This window comes from Sinocyclocheilus grahami, unplaced genomic scaffold, assembly GCF_001515645.1.
Source record: "Sinocyclocheilus grahami isolate Dianchi unplaced genomic scaffold, SAMN03320097.WGS_v1.1 scaffold224.1, whole genome shotgun sequence".
Taxonomy (NCBI): domain Eukaryota; kingdom Metazoa; phylum Chordata; class Actinopteri; order Cypriniformes; family Cyprinidae; genus Sinocyclocheilus; species Sinocyclocheilus grahami.
Genome location: NW_015505403.1, coordinates 240,232 through 261,253, shown reverse-complemented (window position 1 = coordinate 261,253; position 21,022 = coordinate 240,232). Strand labels below are relative to the sequence as shown.

At 36.4% G+C, this 21,022-nt stretch overlaps 1 protein-coding gene across 1 annotated transcript in view; it reads right to left on the bottom strand.

Annotated features, from left to right (window-relative positions):
- Nucleotides 1–21,022, bottom strand: part of LOC107596890 (protein jagged-1b-like) — a 70,979-nt gene that overhangs the window by 5,614 nt on the left and 44,343 nt on the right. Inside the window, exons 4-9 of the mRNA XM_016287749.1 lie at nucleotides 13,591–13,648; nucleotides 6,580–6,834; nucleotides 5,150–5,210; nucleotides 4,873–5,003; nucleotides 1,435–1,554; nucleotides 825–938 (exon numbers count right to left, since the gene is read on the bottom strand). Of these exons, the coding sequence (XP_016143235.1) occupies nucleotides 825–938; nucleotides 1,435–1,554; nucleotides 4,873–5,003; nucleotides 5,150–5,210; nucleotides 6,580–6,834; nucleotides 13,591–13,648 (739 nt within the window). The remainder of the gene's footprint in view (nucleotides 1–824; nucleotides 939–1,434; nucleotides 1,555–4,872; nucleotides 5,004–5,149; nucleotides 5,211–6,579; nucleotides 6,835–13,590; nucleotides 13,649–21,022) is intronic.

Sequence of the window (21,022 nt, the reverse complement as noted above, 5' to 3'; positions counted from 1 at the left end):
TATCTATCTATCTATCTATCTATCTATCTATCTATCTATCTATCTATCCATCCATCCATCCATCCATCCATCCGTCTATCTGTCTGTCTGTCTGTCTTCCCATCTTTCTTGCCCTTAATATGTCTTGGATAATTTGCTTGGTTATTGTTTTAAAAAAGTTTAAGACGTTGTGACAGAAGAAACAAGTTAACATCTAAATCACTTCTGAGTCAGTTCCTTTGAATCCCACATTCTAAAACTATTTTGTTTTAAACTGAAATGTCTATCATGTATCTGCTCTAAATGCAACCAAAACTAGCATGACTTTATCCCAAACAAACATTTTTGAAAATGTCCAAATCTTTTCAATAAACAGGTTTACTTTTTTAAATGCATTTATCAGATTGCAATTTAAACCCAGGTCTACTTGCATGCCAAACAAAATATTTACCACTATACTAGTGAGTCTAAAAAATATATGGTTCCATCAGTTTAAAAACAGGCCATTTTTGGGGGGTATTAGTGTCAGCCCTAATTCACTTAATGAATTAGGCCCTGCCTAAACTGACAAGACCCTGTAAAAACACTGCACTGGCCTTAAAACAGTTAACCAATGTCCTCAGACCTGAGGAGCTCCTACAGCCTGATCTCTGAGACACATTATCACCTCTGCATCCTAGATGTGCGTGTGTATGATTGCTGATTGTTTGTGCTGCAGTTAAGGAGCATTATTTTGGTGTAGATCTGACTAAAATTGGCTGCAGCAGTACAGGAAATAGCAGCTGCATTTGATTGGTGCTGATTGCAGTCTGTGCAGGTGTGTGTGCGTTTATATGCTTAACTACCGGAGGCACAGGAAGGTCCTGTCCAGCCCTGCGCACACACGCAGCTAAAGCCAGTTGGGTCTTCAACACATGTTCCACCATTCTCACATGGAGAGGAGAGACAGGCATGCTCCACTGTTAAGGGAATCAGAGGAAATGATACACATCTGTGTCTTATATCCTGTGCTATCACCACCTGTATCAAAAGTGCTTACTGTATAGCTCTAATTTGTTTGGAGCAGAAATGACTCACTTCAACATTGAACATAAGAGTGCGTATTTTAAGCTGTTGTTATCTGTATTTGTCATCTTACAGTGATTCTTGGTTTGATGCTTCAAACTCCAGAGCAGTTTTGCTGTAAATTTATCTCTTATCAACACCTCACAGAGCTACATCAGAGATCACGTTAATACAGACTAAAATTATCATTACCGAGGAGATAATTGGTCAGACTCATGCAGGGTGGCACAGTGAAAAATAAGAGCTTATAACATGCCGTGCTTCATCTAGGAGTGACAACATTCTGCAGATTTCATTGCATATTCTCGCACAGCACATCTTTGAGGTGTGCTTGTAATAGGCTGTCAGGGTTGACAGACTTTATGGTTGTGTTTTATAGAGTCATCTCACCGATGTCGCAATTGCGGCCACGGAAACCCTCCTGGCACACACACAGATACTCGTTGGGTTCAGTGTTGGTACATGTACCACTGTCCTTGCATGGATGATGGTTACCACAATAATTCAGATCTGTATGCAAAAGAGAAAGAGATGTTTTTGCGGTTAGGAAAATCTGACAATTTATTATCTTGAAATTGATGTGTTTTAAAAAGGCAAAGTCAAGTCAACACTAAATCAAAATTAACCTTTCTGAAAAGTGCATTCAATTGTATTGGTGCTAATATAAAACATTGTATGCATTAAGAAATAAATAGTGCTGTTGTAAAGGGTTTATCTGAGTGGTGTACACTCACATGAGTTGAACACTGTACTGTATAGTTTTCTATAGTAATAGTAATAGTATTTTGCCATGCTAAAATGATGTAACTGGCAATGTTTCACTAAAATGTATGTCATGAGAATCCTAGTTGTGTAGTGTAGTGTTGTTTTGTGTTACGAATAGCAAGAATTAGACTATGGAACACACTTATTATTTGCTTTACCAGCAGAGCCACTTTACTCTCAACCAGTACAGTGGTGACTGCAAAATTTTGTATTAAACGTCCATTTTCCATGATCCAATCAATTCCTGATGGATAAAATCAAGTCTCGTCACACATTTTTTCTTGTTTCACCAAATGTCACATTATGGTAATTCACTGGGTTGTTTCATGTTGACTTAAGAAATAAAAAACTAAATAGTGGTAAGGACAAAACCAATGCAAATGTATCATCATTTAATTTTTCCTTGCAGCAAAAAAGAAAAATAAACAGCCCTCCAACAAACTTTGGCCAAAAAAAGTGTTACCTTGCCAAAGCACTGACCGAGCCCACTGATCTAATGGCATTGTTGAGCGCTCCAAATGCAAACTTTGCATGCAACAATCAGGGAGTAATTGACAGCACTCTGATCTAGTGGCATACAGGCATCGTCAGATTGACAGTACTCTAGCCCAATAATGGGGGATCCAGTGGGGGCGGCAGTCATATTTCAGGGTGACTGTGCCACTCTTTATCACAACCCTGCTAAAAGTGCTAGTATGTGCGCTCATTGGCGCCCCTTCAGCTGGTGGCGCCCTAGGTGACCGCCTATGCCTAGAAACGGCCCTGCACGCAAACACATACAAATCAGTATTAAATGATTTGTAAGAAAAATCATTAAATTTAAAACTGACTCACAAAGTACTAAGCTATGTGAAAACTGATGGGATCCAATCCTGATCCACATGCCACCACTTCCAGCACTACAATATACCATCATCTGTAATAAGAACACATGTGACCTGCACTTTCACCCCTCTTTCCATCCATATGTCCCTAAAATGAACATGTACCACTGAGAACTGTTGCTTGTAGGAAAAGGATTTTCTAAACAATAATTTCAAGCTCAGACTCATGGGGTTACACAAAATGCCAGTTTGGTCTAGACACAAATTGAATTTGACGTCTCAGACTTTGTTTAAGTGTAGTTTACTTTATAAATCATACAAAATCTAACCAAGAATTCCTACGAGGTCATGCTTGAAGGGATGAGTTAAACTCAAATGGATTGTTTCCTGAAGATTTACCCACAACAAACAAGCATGCTTAACTGGAATAATTATAACCACAACATACAAATAGACACAAATTAAAACCAGTGCTATGACGGAAAATTATGCAGCCTGCATATTGGCTCCTGCGATCTGAGTTTAGAGGAAATGTGTGTGTGTGTGTGTGTGTGTGTGCGTGCGTGCGTGTTTGTGAAAGCAATTGAGATCAAGCTAGTATCTACAGTTTTATGACCTCGATTCATCTGTCTGCATAGGTTTAGTCCTTCGTGTGTGTGTGTGTGTGTATATATATATATATATATATTTATGTCTGTGTGAGGGTGTGACAGTACCATTCACACAACCACTGAATGGCAAGAGCCTGTTTTAGCCTCCACCTCACGGCTCACGTTCTGTTTACCCAAGACTATCGGCTTACACCTCTACAAAGCCCTGACGAAACCCCACGTGTGGGTTCATATCAGCTAATCTGGATCTATTTACACAAACGTTGCTTACTCAGTAAGCAGTTAGCATGTCTTGGAATCAATCAATCTAATGATTCAGAATTTGTGGGCATGTGTGATAAAATATGTTGTCCGCTTTTCATTTTATTAATGCCATTGATTTTTTTATATGACATAACCATTTCATTTTCAACCTCTCTCCAAAACCCTGCCCTGCAAAGACATGACAAATGTTGTCAGAAATCCAGCACAAAATGATTGACAGGCAGACAACATTTCTGATAAAATAAAGTGTTTTCCTATTAACATCTGTCAGGTAGTATTTCTGATGAGTTGCAGGGCTACTCCAGACACTTTTTTTTAAACCTGCCACCTGTCTCAAATAAACTTTTATAAATATCATAGGTATTTTTCCCTAACAGTTTTATTCATTATAAAAGTTTGGGAACAGTAAGTTTTGTTTTTTACGTTTTGTTTTGAAAGAGAGAAAGAAAGAAATTAATACTTTTATTCAGCAAGGATGCATTAAATTTGTCAAAAGTGACAGTAAAGACATTTAGAATGTTAAAAAAATAGATTTCTGTTCCAAATACTGTTCTTTTAAACTTCCTATTCATCAAAGAATCCTAAAATTCACAGTTTCCACAACAATATTAAGCAACACAACTGTGTTCAACTGATCATAATAAGAAATGTTTGCATATCAGTATATTAGACTGGAGTAATGACTGCTGAAAATTCAGATTTCTAAAATGTGTTAAAATAGAAAACAGTAATTTTGAATAGTAATATTTCACAATATTACAGTTTTATTTTTGATCAAATAAATGCAGCCTTGCTGAGCATAAGAGATTTCTTTAAAAAAATGTAAAACCCAAAACTTTTGAAAGGTATAGTGTACTGTATATTTAAATTATTTCTGACTGTCAAATTGAACCATCTTGTGACATTTTGGGTCTTTGGCCTACTAATTTAAATAATCTTTTGTTGGTAATCAGTCACAGTTGTACAAACATTTTAATAATGCTTACACAAGTACATTTTTTACTGTTTCTTTTAAAAATAAATCACTGCTGTCATCAAGCTTACAGCTGTTGGTCTGTGTTAAGTGAACTCTGTGTAAAGCATCATCTCTTCCATTGTGAACAGGGTGTGAGAAAAGTGTGGAAATCTGCTTTTGTCTGCAGTCCTTAAATATGCGCATATATTACAGCTACAGCTAAGGACAACAAGGTCATCCACATATTTTTTTTTCCTTTAAAAGCAACTCATTGTGGTACACGTAAGATAGAAAGTTAAATGATGAGATTAATCACAAGTAAATATTTAAAACTGATTGATGGCCCTAGTAATAAGAACAGTCATTTTTGCACACACACACCCACCAGCATATTTCCTTGTCATCTCACCTTTGTCACAGAGCAGGCCGCCCCAATTTGTGTCACAAACACACTTCCAGGGTTCAGTGCAAGTGCCGTGATCACACCCAGGAAACGTCTCACACTCATCGCACAGATCACCCTTCCAGCCATAATGACATCTACAGAGAGAGAAATTGGTTACAGCAGACAAGGAAGTGAGAAAAAGACACAAACAAAAGCAAGTAGGTGCTGAATATGGCATGCATCAGCGCTCGGTGGAGCTTGTAGAGAGGGTGTGATATTTCTGAAACCTGGACAGACTCACTTGCAATCTCCAGGCAGATCGCAGGAGCCGTGTTCCAAGTGACATCCCTGCTTACACACCGCTACAAGGATAACCATACATGCATACAGATGATTGATTTAGATTAATGATATGATGATCAAAATTATTCACTACAGACATCTTAAAAGTGCAGAGGAACATTTTCAAAACATGCATAAATGAATTAGACAAATACTTTAAAATGGACACATAATTTATTGCCAAATGCAACATGTCATGATGTGATGCTCCTCTTACTCAACTATTGTTAACATAGTGCTTGCTAAATGTTTTGACTTTGGGTATGGTAGTAATATGGGCTCTTCCTTGATCATCTCAGGGGAGACATTTCTCTCTCCCTTAAGTTACTCTCTGCTGGAAAACGGATTTGGCCTAAATGGAATGTTGGAAAGCATGTGAATAAATAATCCTGTAGTCAAATTTTCATACAAGGACAGAGTAAGTGCCGAACATGTTTTATCTTTAAAATCTGCGAGACTTAAAGTTCCCCTTTTATGGATTTTTGAAAATTACCTTTCATGCGGTGTGCAACACAGTTCTGAGTGAATGAAAACATCCTGCTAAGTTTTAAATCTGAAAGTGCACCGTGTATAAAGTTATTGTCTCTCAAAAGCAAGAGTCGACTCTGAATCATTGAAATGAGTCGTTATTAAACAAATCCCAAGCTGTTTCATGTTGACGTCAACATGAAACATTAGCATATTGCCCGCCCATTTGTTGGTCTTTTCGCGTTGGTCTGAATGAAAATGCAAATTGATTCTTTGCCACTAGGTGCCACTTAATAGCGGTTTCCCTGGTAACGCTGTACACAAAGCAGCACTGTGCTCACAAACGCTGCTTTATCAGGCATTACAGGCATGATGAAATGAAAATGAGACCAATTGGACCAATCACCGCAGATTAGTGTCACGCAAAGGAGGGGTTTGGAAAAATGAATTGTTAAATGAATCGTTTGGGAGTCGTTGAGCAAATAAGGTAAAAATAAATGCATATTATAAGACAATGAAAGTGTTTTTTGACCTTGCACGCATGTCAACCTGTTGTTGGGGACTCCCAAAACCAAAATATGAACCTTTCATAACCCATATTAGGGGAACTTTAAGAACACCTACTGTACATTTGCATTATAATATAATATAATATAATAATAATGATTTGTATTAATTTGAATTTAACCTAGATTTGTAATATAACATAGAATATAATAGAAAAATGAATCTGGTTCACTTCATGACCTTGCTTTACTGAAAATTACATTGTTTAAACAACATTAAACCACATTCTGTAAAGCTTGTCTGATGAGTGAGCAACCAGTGTGGGCGGGGCTTAAACAATAATCAGTTGTTATGTTTGTGTGTGAATAGCTTGAAGACCACAGTATTTAAAGACAATGTGCTGGAGCCACTCACCCTGTCTGCACTCTGCTCCAGTCCAGCCCTCCTTACACACCTTAGTACCAGAAGAATCACAGTCGAAATGGCCAAAAAAGTCATCTCGTGCTCGGCAGAGTTTGTTGCAGAGTGGGCCGTAGTAATTGGTGTCACAGCGGAATCGCAGGCGGTATTCCAGAGTGAATGTGCGGCCATGATGCCGGAAGGACTGCCACTGCTCACCTGGGTTCAGCATGGAGGACAGCAGCACTCGCTCTATTAATTCCTCCCTACCTGAGGGGGCAACAGACAGAGTAATGTATATGTATGTACTGTATATATGTGTATACAGTATACATAAATCTTTCTCATATTTGTCCTCCCCAAAAGGCCATTGAAAAGCTATCAGATTATATGTGTTCGCAAAAGGACCTTAAAGGAATGTTCAGGGTTTGATACATTTAAGATTGTTTTTTTAAATCGACATCTTAGTTTGACATGCCCCTTGTTTTTTTTTAAAGCAAGCTAAAACTTCTGTTGCAGTAAAGCACTTACAGTAGAAGTACATGTGAAACACAGGTGTTTTAAAAATAAAAATAAATAAATAAAACATCTTATAAATATTAAACATTATACACTACTATTTGAAAGTTTGCAGTCAGAAAGATTTATCAATGCATTTGCTTAATGCTCACCAAGGCATTTATTTGATCAAAAATACAGTAAAAACAATAATATTATAAAATATTACTACAATATAAAATAACTGTTTTGTATTTTATTATATTTTAAAAACTCATTTATTTTCAGCAGCCATTAATCCAGTCTTCAGTTTCACACGATCCTTCAGAATTCATTCTAATATGCTGATTTGTTGCTTAAGAAATATTTCTTATTATCATCCATGTTGAAAATAGTTGTGCTGCTTAATATTTTAAGCCCCAATATATGTTTGTCAGAATTACCATGATATATGGTGACAGATTATTAGAAAATTCAAAAGAACAGCATTTATTTGCAATATAAGTTTTGTAACATTATAAATGCCTTTACTGTCACTTTTGATAAATGTAATGTATCTTTGCTGAATAAAAGTATTATTTATTATTATTAGCCTATTTTTAATCTTACTGACCCCAAACAATTGACTGGTAGTTTACATGTTATCATGAGATTCGCATGAATCAAAATGTTGATCTTTGTGTTGTATCTAATTTTAACTTCACAAACTCTGTTGTCATGACAATTTCACAGAAAGAAAACTGGCCTAACGGATGAGATCATCTGGGCTTAAAAACAAAGGAATGAAAACAGCGAAGAGTAAAGGTTTTCAAACATAGATAAGTTTTCCTTAGCAACCCCACACACGCAATCAAACTAAACACATCAACCGCATACAGTGACCCCAAAAAGTATGTGGACCCTTAAGGCAGGTTCACACACACAGATCTGGACATGATTGTCTCATCCTCTTCTGTTAATGGACTGCAGTGTAAGCACAGTCAGTAATTACTGCTGTGGTCCATTTAAATATCATTCTACTACAGTCCATTAGAGATGTAAATGACTACAGCAGAGCTGCACTCATGCAGAAAACCTTGAGCTCAGTTTATCACTGACATGTTAAGGCACATGAATTTACATGAACATAAGTCTGATCGCTCTCGGGGATGTAAGATAACTATCACACAAGATCCATCAAACCCATAAGAAAGGAATTAAACACTCATTCTCAATCCTGTGATCAGTGATTTTGGATTTAGAGAGTGTCTCAATGATATGAGACGGTGAGACTGTCTTTGGTACACTGTGGTCCTTTATTAAACATTTGGTCATCGCAATCACATGATTCCAGAAATGATTGATCAAGAGGGATGAAAACTACAAACGCTTTGGGATTCAGTGTGAGAATATGCAAATATATATATATATATCTGTACAGAACCAGGGTAAAGCAACATTTAATTGGTCCCGTCACATGGGATGCTGAGCTAGAATTTGCATTCGACTGACCAAAAAGAACTGAATTGCAATTCAAAGACATTTAACAGTCAAAAGTATCCAAAATATATATAATTAGATTAAAGGGTTAGTTCACCCCAAAATGAAAATTCTGTCATTAATTACTCACCCTTATGTCGTTCCAAACCCGTGAGACCTTCGTTCATCATCTGAATACAAATTCTCGGACCCTCCAATAGACAGCAACACAACTGCAATGTTCCCAGGTCCAGAAACGTAGTAAGGACATCAGTAAAGCAGTCCATGTGACAGTCCATCAGTGGCTCAACTTCAATTTTGCGAAGCTACGAGAATACTTTTTGTGCACAAAGAAAACAAAATAACAATTTATTCAATAATTTTTCTCCCCAGAGTTACGTCTTCAGCTATTTTGGAGAGTACCCAAGAATGTAATCAGCGCTGTTTACGTTAACCAGCGTAGTCAGTGTTTTATACACTTAAGGCGGGAGTACACGGTGCGATTCTGAAGGTCGGAACATCGTGAGCTCTGGCACATGTCACGATTAAGTTTATCCGAAAATCGTATGGAGGCAGTCACACACGACACGAATTTACTACGATTTTACAAACTGACGTAAGCATTACGCTTCGCGCCATTCATAAAAATATGGATGCTGAGGACAAAATAGTTTTCTTTGTGGCAGGCGGCTTGTAACGTCCAAAAAAAAAAAACGAAGACAAAGGACAGGGCAAAGAGAATGGCTGAAAAGCAGAGAAAAGCGTGGACTTTCTGTTCTACATAAAGAACTCAAGGGAGTAGGTCATTTCTGAATTTCTGCTCGTTTTTCCAGAAATAAAACAGGCATATTCATTCATAAAGCTGAACGGCAAATTTGGCACATTCGGAAAAACAAATAAAAAATAGAACTGTATAATTAAACTAAAATTATTATAGACTATATGGTTTTTGTCATCTTCTGATTGGTCAACTTCAGATGGATCACCAAATCGTCTCGCATATACCGCACATACGCCACGAATTTAAACCGACAGCATCCGATTTTTTGTTTTCTTTGCATTCAAAAAGTATTCTCATAGCTTTGCAAAACTGAAGTTAAGCCACTGATGTCACATGGACTGTTTTACCGATGTCCTTACTACGTTTCTTGGGAACGTTACAGTTGCATTGCTGTCTATGGGAGGGTCAGACAGCTCTCAGATTCCATCAAAAATATCTTAATTTGTGTTCTGAAGATGAATTTGGAACGACATGAGGGTGAGTAATTAATGACAGAATTTTAATTTTGGGGTGAACTAACCCTTTAAATCAGGGGTGTCAAACTCAGTTCCTGGAGGGCCGCAGCCCTGCTGCTTAGTTCAAGACAAGGCAAGTTTATTTATATAGCACATTTCATACACAATGGTAATTCAAAGTGCTTTACATAAAAGAAAGTAAAATAATCATAAAAAAATAATCACAACAATAAAACAAGAAATTTAAAAACTTTTATAATGATTAAAAAATTGATTTAAAATGAATTTAAAACAGTTAAAAATAGAAAATTATTACACATAAAATAACAAGTTCCAACCCTGCTCCAACACACATACCATGTAGTTTTCAAATAAGTCTAAAGGACCTGATTAGCTGGATCAGGTGTGTTTAATTAGGGTTGGAGCTAAACTCTGCAGGGCCCTCTAGGAATTGAGTTTGACACCCCTGCTTTATGTTAATTTTAAGTTGATACTTGCTGATAGTTATTTATTCCTATTTATTGTCAGATTTTTTTTAACATTCTTTTTTAACTGAATAAACATTTCAACTAAGTTTAATAATTACCAAAGCAAAGAAATAAGACTCTGGCACAGTGCTACATGTGCTCCATTACAATTTAATGTGGTGACTTGTTCAATTAAGTAACTTGGCTTATTTACTTATTATTTTGCTTTTTTGTGCCTTTTTTGGTCACATACCTGTTTGAAAGCATTTTTGGATGTGTGCATATTACAATTAGGGCAGTCGTGGCCTAATGGATAGCGAGTCGGACTTGTAACCCAAAGGTTGCGGGTTCGAGTCTCAGGTCCGGCAGGGATTGTAGGTGGGGGGAGTGAATATTCATTGCTCTCTCCACCTTCAATACCACGACTGAGGTGAGACCCTTGAGCAAGGCACTGAACCCCCAACAGCTCCCTGGGTGCCTTGCGTTTTTCTGCGTTTGAACAATGAAGCGATCCTGGCATGCCACCTGTTCTGTGTTCGGATGTACAGGCTCACAGGCGTCCTTACACAGAAACCCAGCTTCATAGCATAAACACAGCCCTGAGTGAGAAGTAGCAGTCCGCCATTACCGGAGATATACAATTGCCTTGTCCAAATTGCGGTCCACACTTGCGGTCTTGGCCACTTGAGAGCACGTGTGCGCGCAACAGGAAGTAAGTGTGCAAGACTGTCCCAGATCTTAAAAACGCCAGAGCGCAGTGCCCTTAACACACTAAATCCACACTCTTCGGAGCGGTATTCGAGGCTTAGTGTATCCCATCATGCATCATGTTGTGGAAATAAATCGTGAGACTTTTTGCCGAGATCTCGTGAGAGGTCACGGAAACCATTCCAATGTATGTGAAATATTAATAATAATTAGATATTACATATAATTTGGTAGTAAAATAAAGAGTTGCATGTTTTATTGGTGCAAATGAGTAGTGGTGATAATTATTTTGTACAACATTTGCAACTGCTTTTTATCACTAGAAGCACCACAAAATTAAATTGTCATCTGTTATAGGGACTACTGAACAGACATTTAGAAGTTGATTTTAAAATGCAAAGTATTGAAAAAAAAATAAAGCTCTGTAAACACTTGCATTTTTACAACACTATAAGTGTCCTATCAGGTAATGAAAAGTTCTACACACTTGTGGTCTTCATGCTCACTTGAACACTTGGACCAAATACAGGAAATTTGTCATAGAAGTAGTCAAGTGGTCAAGTGCAAAGACCGCAAGTGTGGGTATTTGGACAAGGCAAAAGTCAGCGCCATTGTTCCTTCCTACTCGGGAGAAATTGCAATTGTGGGAGAAATCGTATTTCCTATCGTGTTCCCCCCTCGTGCTTTGCATGGTGGGTAAACTAAACACGCTACTGCAAGTGGGACTGGTAAAATTTGTAATAGCATGCGATGGCACCATGAGACCAGCTATTTCGTCATTTTTATCTCGCCGTGCTCCTGTCTGTGTGATTCATAAACGTGCATTTATTATGCACAGTGCAATCAGATGGCTGACTTTTAAACCGAGTACGTTTTCTGTAAAGATAACATGCTCGTACTAATAGTGGACTGTTTATTTGCAAAGGACAGCACCAGTATTGCTACAGTACTCCGGGAGCACCAGCTCATTTGCATTTAAAGGGAAAGACACGAAAACGGCGCGTTTTGGCTCATACTCTAAAAGTGGCAATTTTAACAAACTATAAAAAAACTATCTGTAGGGTATTTTGAGCTAAAACTTCACATACACACTCTGGGGACATCAGAGACTTATTTAGCATCTTGTAAAAAGGGCATAATAGGTCACCTTTAAAGAGGTCATGAACTGCCATTTTTATTGTTGGTAGACTGGCTTCAATATAAGCTGTTTTTAGACTAACAAGAAAGTTTTGAGTTCTGAAACTTATAGGATGTTTTTATAGTAGAGATAGATCAAGGGAATTATGAGGTAGGGAGTGGGGCCCCCTTGGTCCATTTGTGATCGCGTTCCGGGGTGGGGGTGGAGGTTGGGGTTGGTTCCTCTTGGTCCGTTCTCAATTGTGGGGCCCCCTCAAAGCACGGGACCAAAGGATGGCCCTGCTCATGTTGTATAAAAATACTGTATGTTTATGGGTAATACATACCATATATACTGTATATATATTAAATTACACTTTCAGCAGTCATATGAATTTATTTGAGGGTTACCCCGTTTTATTTATATGAATAAAAAATACAAAGTGCTATTCTCCGGCATGTTTGCTCAGTTATTCTGTATTTTATTTCCAGAATTTTTATTTAAAAAAAATTGACTTGCAATTTAAAGTCATTCTTCATGTAATTCTTAATGGTGCACAACCCTGGACAGAAGATGTTTCGAAGATGATGAAATAAATGAGAAACTGAACAACACATGTCCTTGGCCCTTTCTTTCTCAAGACTTTTTCAAGGACATAATGTGTCAGGACAGACTTTGTTAAAGCTTGTTAAAGCTATCTGGCACTCAGATACATGGCTGTATTATAATCCAGAGTTGGCAGGGAAAAAAACGGCTCAACAATTCCAAACTCATGTCATTTCAACTCCCGGATCAGCCCACCTAAGCCTCACCTCACCAGAGATGAGCTGTAAATCCAATGAACGAGAGAAGGGATGGGTATAGCAAATGAAAAGACATGACAGGAGCTGGAGGGCAGTGAGAATGTGAGATTTAGAGAGAGAAGAGAAACAGAGAGATTTAAAAGAGAAACGAAGAGATAATTACATTAAAAGATTACAAGAATTCAAGAAAAAAGACAGAAAGTTTATGAGAAAGACCAAAAGAGGAGATGAGAGAAGTAGATGCGCCTGCATGTTTGCGAAACAAATTAAGTTTGGTTATTTATGAAGATGAAGTGGCAATATCCAAGTGATTAAAATGTATCTCAATGTTGTCTGAAGCATGCACATGTGTGTAATTTATTCATTAAATAGTCCACCATTATTGTGCATGAGAACATAATCAGTGCGTGTGATTGTGTGTGTGCAAAATCCAGCAACATATTTCCATTCATGGAGCTTTTCTTCAATTATAAGAAGAAACAATCAGAAAGCAACACAGGAAATGAAAGAGTCATGGAGACTGACCCCGTGCATTACTCAGTTCGCTTGTAATCCCCAGAAGACAGCATGAGGGGTAAATACGGATTGACTGTCTGTTGCTGGCGATGTTCTTCTTTTCATTCTTTCTTTCTCTCTGCTATTATATTGCTACAAATCGTTTCTGTGAGGACACATATGATCCATGGATTTTTATTTTATTTAGTCACGCACACACACAGACACACACGTATCATCATACCTGCCTCTGATGTTTCATTGTCATGGTCCAGAGCCTCGATCACCAGAGAAAACGATTTCTAGACAAAGGAAAATAAACAAGGAAATGCATGTCAGTGCTTTTTATATTGCAACATGTACACGATACACCAAAAATGCTAAAACAATCCTGCAAATGTAGTAGAAATAATACATAATTTAGGGTAGAGTCTCAGTTTCTCAGAATTCTTTTTTTTTATTCAGCATTTTATCATCAATCCTATAAAAAAATCCTAATTTGGATTGCTTAGAAAAGTAACAGTGTGGTCTGCAAAATAAGTCACATGATCTGATCAAATAAGGGACGAATTATGTACCAAAGTTTAATACTTCGCTTGTGAAAAAGAAGTGTGCAGAATTGTACTGAATATGCACTTGCAGTGTATTTCAAATCATAAAAAGTATATTTAAAAAAAACTGTACAGATAATCTTGCATATAATATAATAATATAGAGAGTAGACTTTCAGGACTGTTTCTTAAACACAAGTTTCTTAAGCACACTTTAAAAAGTTATATATTAAATCATTATGTTGAAATAATATGTTGTTGTGCTTTAAAGAATTACACAAGAATTACATACTAAAGCACATATAAAGTACTTGATTATAATTTTACCTGTAGTGTGTTATTCAATATTACGTTTAAAGTTAAGGTATTTTAAATGTACTAAATTACGACTCAATTACAGATGCGTAATTACAAATATATATTAATACATTATGTAAAAGCTTCAATAAATATATATATATATATATATATATATATATATATATATATATATATATATATATATATATTAGTTTGCCAGAAATGTGTGTAAGTACACAACCATATTTCAAAGGCAAGACTATTTGAAGTTGTACTATTTAAATGGGTCAAAAAAGCACTCTAAAGTTCAGATAATTGCATTTAATATAAAATTTAATTATAATACGTTTTTCATTTAATTGCAAATAACATGCAATTAAGTGTCTGAAAACTTTATATTTATTTCACACTTAAGTATAGTCTTTTTTTTTTTGGTCACACTTTATTTTAAGGTCCAATTCTCACTATTAACAAACAATTAATTATGACTTTTGATTCAATAAATTCCTAATATGCTGCTTGTTAATAGTTAGTAAGGTAGTTGTTAAGTTTAGGTATTGGGTAGGAGTAGACTATGGTCATGCAGAATATGTGCTTTATAAGTACTAATAAACAGCCTATATGTTAATAATATAGGCATGCTAATTTAAAAGTGAGAATTGGTCCCTTGTTACAGTTTTTTCAGTAATAATAAAAGCATGCTAACCAGTACTTCTTTTTCACAAGGGGTTAAGGGTTTGTTCTATAGTAAACACCACCAATAAAGTACAGATATGTTTGTGATGTGCTTTTCATGCTGAAATTTGCTACTGAATCTCATGGTTTGAGCTTTTTCTCTGATAGCTACATCTCTAAAGTCCAGTGGGGGAACAGATGGTGACACTGAAAACAACAGAAAACAGAAGAATGTCACCATTGATTCGCGGCAGCACTGAGACCAAGCCTCTCTGCAGACTAAATACAGTACCAATCATTCCCAGACAACTGACAGTCATGAGTACTTCATTAGTACTCATTAGTAATTCATCAGTACTTCACTAACAAATAGAGCACTTCAAACACTATTGAACAAGCGGCTGCAAGATCACAATGTGATTTAAAGGGGGAGCTGACAAATTCATGAGAGCATCAACGAGTAGAAAAAGACAGACAGGGACGAAGAAAAAAAAAAGAGAGGACAATTTTTGTCTTCCTCCCTGTGTTCCCTAAATGAATAATTCAATGCCACACTCTCGTTCTCCAGTGAGAGGTCCAAACCCTGCCATGCAAATGATGCAGCTGCAGCATTCTGAGTAGCAAAACTCTAAAAGGCAGCGTGGATGTACGGTCACGCCTGTCTCGTAAGTGGCCACCGCAGAGGAGAGGAGCTGAGCAAGGGACGGAGAGAGAAGACATGAGAGGGGTAGGAACGATTGGCACAAGTGAGGGAGCTTGATAAAAGTGCTGTTATAAGGGTTGAGAGAACATGATTCAGTGATTGAATGACTGACTGGGAAACGGACATGAGATGAAGAAGAATTGCTTCATGTGACTGAAAAGCATCTTGCATTAAATACACACAACAGAGCTTAAGCTTCATAATTAAATTCCTGATTCATCAGCACATGCATAAAAAACTGACTTCAATTGCCGGAGCTCAAACGATAAAAGCTCTTCCATGTAAATGTGAGTTTTTGTCACAAGCCATGATTGTGACAATTAGCATTCCCATATCCATTAGCATTTCCACTCATTTCAATGGCAGGTGCTTGACTAGCACCAGTGTTGGGAAGGTTACTTTGGAAATGTAATAGGTTACAGATTACAAGTTACCCTACTTAAAATGTAATAAATAGTGTAACTTTTCAATTACTTTATTAAAGTAATTTAACTGATTACATTTGATTACTTTTCTAAATTTTTTATGTTTTCAACTGTTTATCATTTTCAAACATGTAAACCAGGCAGGGTAAACCTTACAGTAGTACTCAACACTGATTACTGTCACACTTTCGAAATCCTTCATCACTTGAATTAAGATTGTATTTCAATTTTAAAGTAGACATTGGATGCAAAATTCACTTTTACATGGTGTTTGCATATAAATGTATCTTAGCAGTGTGTGGACACAACCACCCTACAATGATAAAAATCCATTCACTCCTTCTTTTTTTTTTAATCCCCCAAAATTCTAAACAGTCTCAATTATCAAGTCGTTTTGATTTTCAAGGCAGGTTTTGTTAAAAAGTTAAAGCTCAAGGATAGATCAGTACCCAGTGTTCGTGATCCAGCTGCACCTCCAGAAGAAGTAAGTCTGACACTTTATATTTTTTATGATTATTTGCAAATTGCCTTTGCTCTTCCATGAATAAAGGGGCGGGTGAGCAGAGCTCATTAGCATTTAAAGGGACATGCCCCAAAATGAGTCGCTGTGATAAGAGCAAGGTAAAAATTGTGTTGTTTTACACGACCACTGAGGTATTTTAACCAAAGTATGTTGCAGACCATTCATGAAGACCCTAAAGAATCATACCAACTTGTGGAAGATCAATGTCCCCTTTGAGGCACAGCCACCACAAAATCAGACTTACTTTGAGATCATTCTGAGGTTAAATACATATTTAAAATCATAACAATAAATATTTTATTAGCTATGATACTGTTTTTGAAATAAAATCTTTACATAGCTATGACAGTAAACACTGGAATCTAACAATGCATTGGAAAAAAACAGTAAATCTTTAAAAAATGAAGCATAGCTATACATAAACCCATATAGGAAATAAAAGAGTTATCGAATAAGCATGTTCTAAACTCCTGAAACATTGGAGTTTCATATTTTAGAGCAGTCACTGCAATTTATGAAAGAAATCAGTTAAATCTGTATGTGGGAGTGTGTGTGAAAAAAGCAGATGTAACCCCTTTTGTAATCCTTAACGTTTTCATAAGTAACTGTAATTTAATTACACATTTTTTTCTCAGTAACTGTAACTGATTACAATTACTTTTATTTTGTAATTAAATTACGTAATTCCGTTACATGTAACTAGTTACTCCCCAATACTGACTAGCACTATATATAAATATTATTATATGAAAATATAAATATGTAATTTAGATTTATATGTTTCTTGCAAATACATTTAGTTCAATAATGTTTAATCAGAATACACTACTATTTTGAAATGATCATCAATGCTGAAAAATGTGTTTCAACCCTGAATGGTGTACTAATAGTTACTCGCATTAAACATAATGAGGTCAAGTGACAATGTAGCGTTTGAAAGGTTTCTCATGGAAAAATGACTACTACTCACTATTTTAAAGGTTTATTCATTGGTTAGTAGTTAACAACTACTGTTTACTTACTATTTTAAATGTTCATTTAGCAGTTCAGTAATTCAAAATATAGAGTCATCTGAAAGGTATACACTCAAGAACATACATACTCCAAATAGTTTTATATAAAAAAGTGTTTTAGTTATGTAGATGCAGTTCACCCTCCTTAAAGGGATAGCTCATCCAAAAATGAACATTCTCTCATTATTTACTCACCTTCCATGTGGAAGCCCGTTTCCGCCACTGAATAAAAAATAAAAAAGGTAATTGCAAGTTTTTAATCACAATTTTGACTTTTTTTTAGAATTGCTTAATACAAACTCACAATTCTGCCTTTTTTCTAGCAAATGCAAGTTTATATCTCACAATTCTGCCTTTTTTTCTCAGAATTGTGAGATATATACTCGCAATTGTGAGTTCTAAAATCTAATTCTTAGGGGGGAAAAGACATACTGTATATGTTCTCAGAACTGCGAGTTTAGGCTATATCTCACAATTCTGACTTAATAACTCGTAATTACATTTTATAAATCCAGAACTCGCAATTCTGAGAAAAGTCACAATTTCGAGATCAAAACTCATAATTCTGAAAAAAAAAACTTTCTCAGAATTGCGACTTTATTTCTCCGAATTGCGAGTTTAAATCTCGCAATTGTGAGTTTATATCATGTAATACTGGCTTTATGACTCACAACTGCAAGATTATATCATGCAGTTCTGAGAGAAATGTCAGAACTGCAAGTTTATATCTCATAATTCTGACTTTATAACTCCCAATTGCGAGTTTATATCTCATATCTCTGAGAAAAAATGTCAGAATTGCAAGGTTTTTTTTATCATGCAATTTTGAGAAAAAAACACGAATTACAAGATTAAACTCGTAATTGTGAGAAAAAAAGCCAAAATTGTGAGATAAAAACTCGCAATTACCTTTTTTTTTGTCAGTGGCGGAAACGGGCTTCCATACCATCATGTTGTTCCAAACCTGCATGAGATTTCTTCTGTTGAACATAAAAGAAGATATTTTGAAGAATATGGGGAGCCAAACAGTTGATGGACCCCACTAACCTCCATATTATATATATATATATATATATATTACAATGGAAGTAAATGGGAACCATCAACTGTTTGGTTATACAATTTCTTACAAGAAACAAGAAGAAAGAAATGTATACAGGTTTGGAACAACTTGAGGTTGAGCAAATTAGGATTTTTTTAGTTTAACTACATACAACTATAGATACATTATATGTTTAATGTATTTTGTCAGTCGTCATGCTCATTGGCTGCTAATAGATAAAAAAAACTACTGAAAATGCCTTTAAAAAATAGTAGGCAGTATACACAGTGTATACTATACAATGCAGTATTACCGCTCCACCTAAATCTCATTGGTCTAACATCCTGCTCCGCACAACTATTAATCATATACATGCACAGCACTTTTTGCTTTCTGTGTGGACAATCAAATTACTTGTTGCTAAAACCTCTCATGTATTTCCTGGTAAGAACACAATCTACAAACTAAGTATAAATCAGTATAAAACAACAGTACGACAGGTATGTGTTAGCTAATGCTAAGTATCTTATAAATGTTTCATATAATAAGCTAACAGTCATTACACAATGTAAACAACATGTTTCACATCCTTAATGCCCACTTCAGAGACAAAGACAGCACTGAGATGAAAACACATTTGCACTTTATTACTCCAGAGATCTGATTTGTTTTGTAACAGCACATACACAATCTCTCTCACACATACTTGCTCACTCAAATGAGTAATAGCTTTCCACAATTGCTCTTCACAACAGCACTCTTAAAAATAACATCCAGCACTACATACCCTTTCTTTTTCCTCTTAACACATTCACACACACACACACACACACACAGCATGCCCTCAGTGCCCTAACAAGCTCAAAACATTCACAGCACCCACAACCTTAAATAAACAAGCAGAACAAAGGCAAATTTCTCAGACACACAAACAAAAAATGTCCACCTACAGTGGTCCCCTCTTAGGCCCTGGAGCCCTCTCTCAGCCTCCTGCAATGAGATAACCCAAACCACTCAAGCTTAGTGTTTGACACCCTCACACACACACGCATGCATGCACAAGCAAGCCTTATGCCGAGTTCACACTGCACAATTTTAGCCCGATTTTCACTCGCCGACAGGTTTTGCGAAATCGTCGACAAATGCCCGAAATCTGAGGCAAATCGGTGCTCGTTCATGCGAGTGACAATCACGCAGTGTGAATTATCAAAGACGCGATCTGAGGGAATCGCCGACACGATCACAATCACGCTGTGTGCAATGATTTCTGACTGAAAACTACATCGGCGATGACCTACAGCCAATGAGAGACCAAGATACAGGGCAGAGGGAAGTCCGGGGAGGAGTTATAGACCAGAATATCAGTATTTTAATAGATATATCAACAATTACATCATACAGAAACAAGCACAAACATTTGCTTGACCAGCCACAACATCAGCATAACAGTTACTGCAAAATTATTTACCTCCAACTCTCTTTGCAGAACACCCAATCCCTGTTCCCTGCATCTCCCTCCTGCATAATCTGTTTTTCTTTTTCTCCTTGTAGCTGGAAATCAGCTCACAGACAATTTACGGGCTATAGGCTATATCATTTTTTAATAATTCCAGTTTCGCTGGAGAACTCCGGTCTGACGTACGCGGGTTCTCGCGTTATTTCCTTATCACGTCTCGCGTGTGTTTTGTTGTGAAACGTAGTTTGCGGACCAGACAGAGCTGTCGGCGATTCTTCCTATTGTGAAGTCATGCAGTGTGAAACCCCCTGTCGCCGATCCATCGTGCAATGTGAACACAGCAGCAACTGAATGCTATCCCAGATAGTCACGCAGTGTGAAAACAACGGCGATCCGACGAGTTTGAAAATCATGCAGTGTGAACTCGACATAAGCCCAGACTGTCTATCCCCATTATCAAAAACATAACTCAAAAACTTAACTCTCTCTCTCTCTCTCTCTATTTTTGAGTGTTAACAATGGTGCTAGAGGGCTAAAGATTAATTAGCACAAATCAAAAAGTATAAAACAACATTGTGTATTATATAAATATAGCGGTGTGTACCACAGCACACAACACATAGCTACACATAAAACTGAATTAATCTGTGTTTTTTAATGAATTTGGCAAGCCAATGAAAGTCACTTGCTTCATATCTGAATTAATCAGCCATTTGAATTAATCAGTTGAATGAATGGCTGAATGACTCACTCATTAAAAGAGTGACTTGGCACCACTTAATGGCAGTTTTGGTATCATATTGAGAGTATAATTTTTTTTAAATACTTTCATATTTCATTCATATTTCATATTCATCATTAAAAAACATTATTTCCCTTTCTTTGTCATATATTTGCACATCATTTAATTAGATTAAAAATGTTATTTGCTTGTGTGGTCCTGGTATTCCCTACTTTATAGGGCCCAAATGGGGACATGGATAGTAAT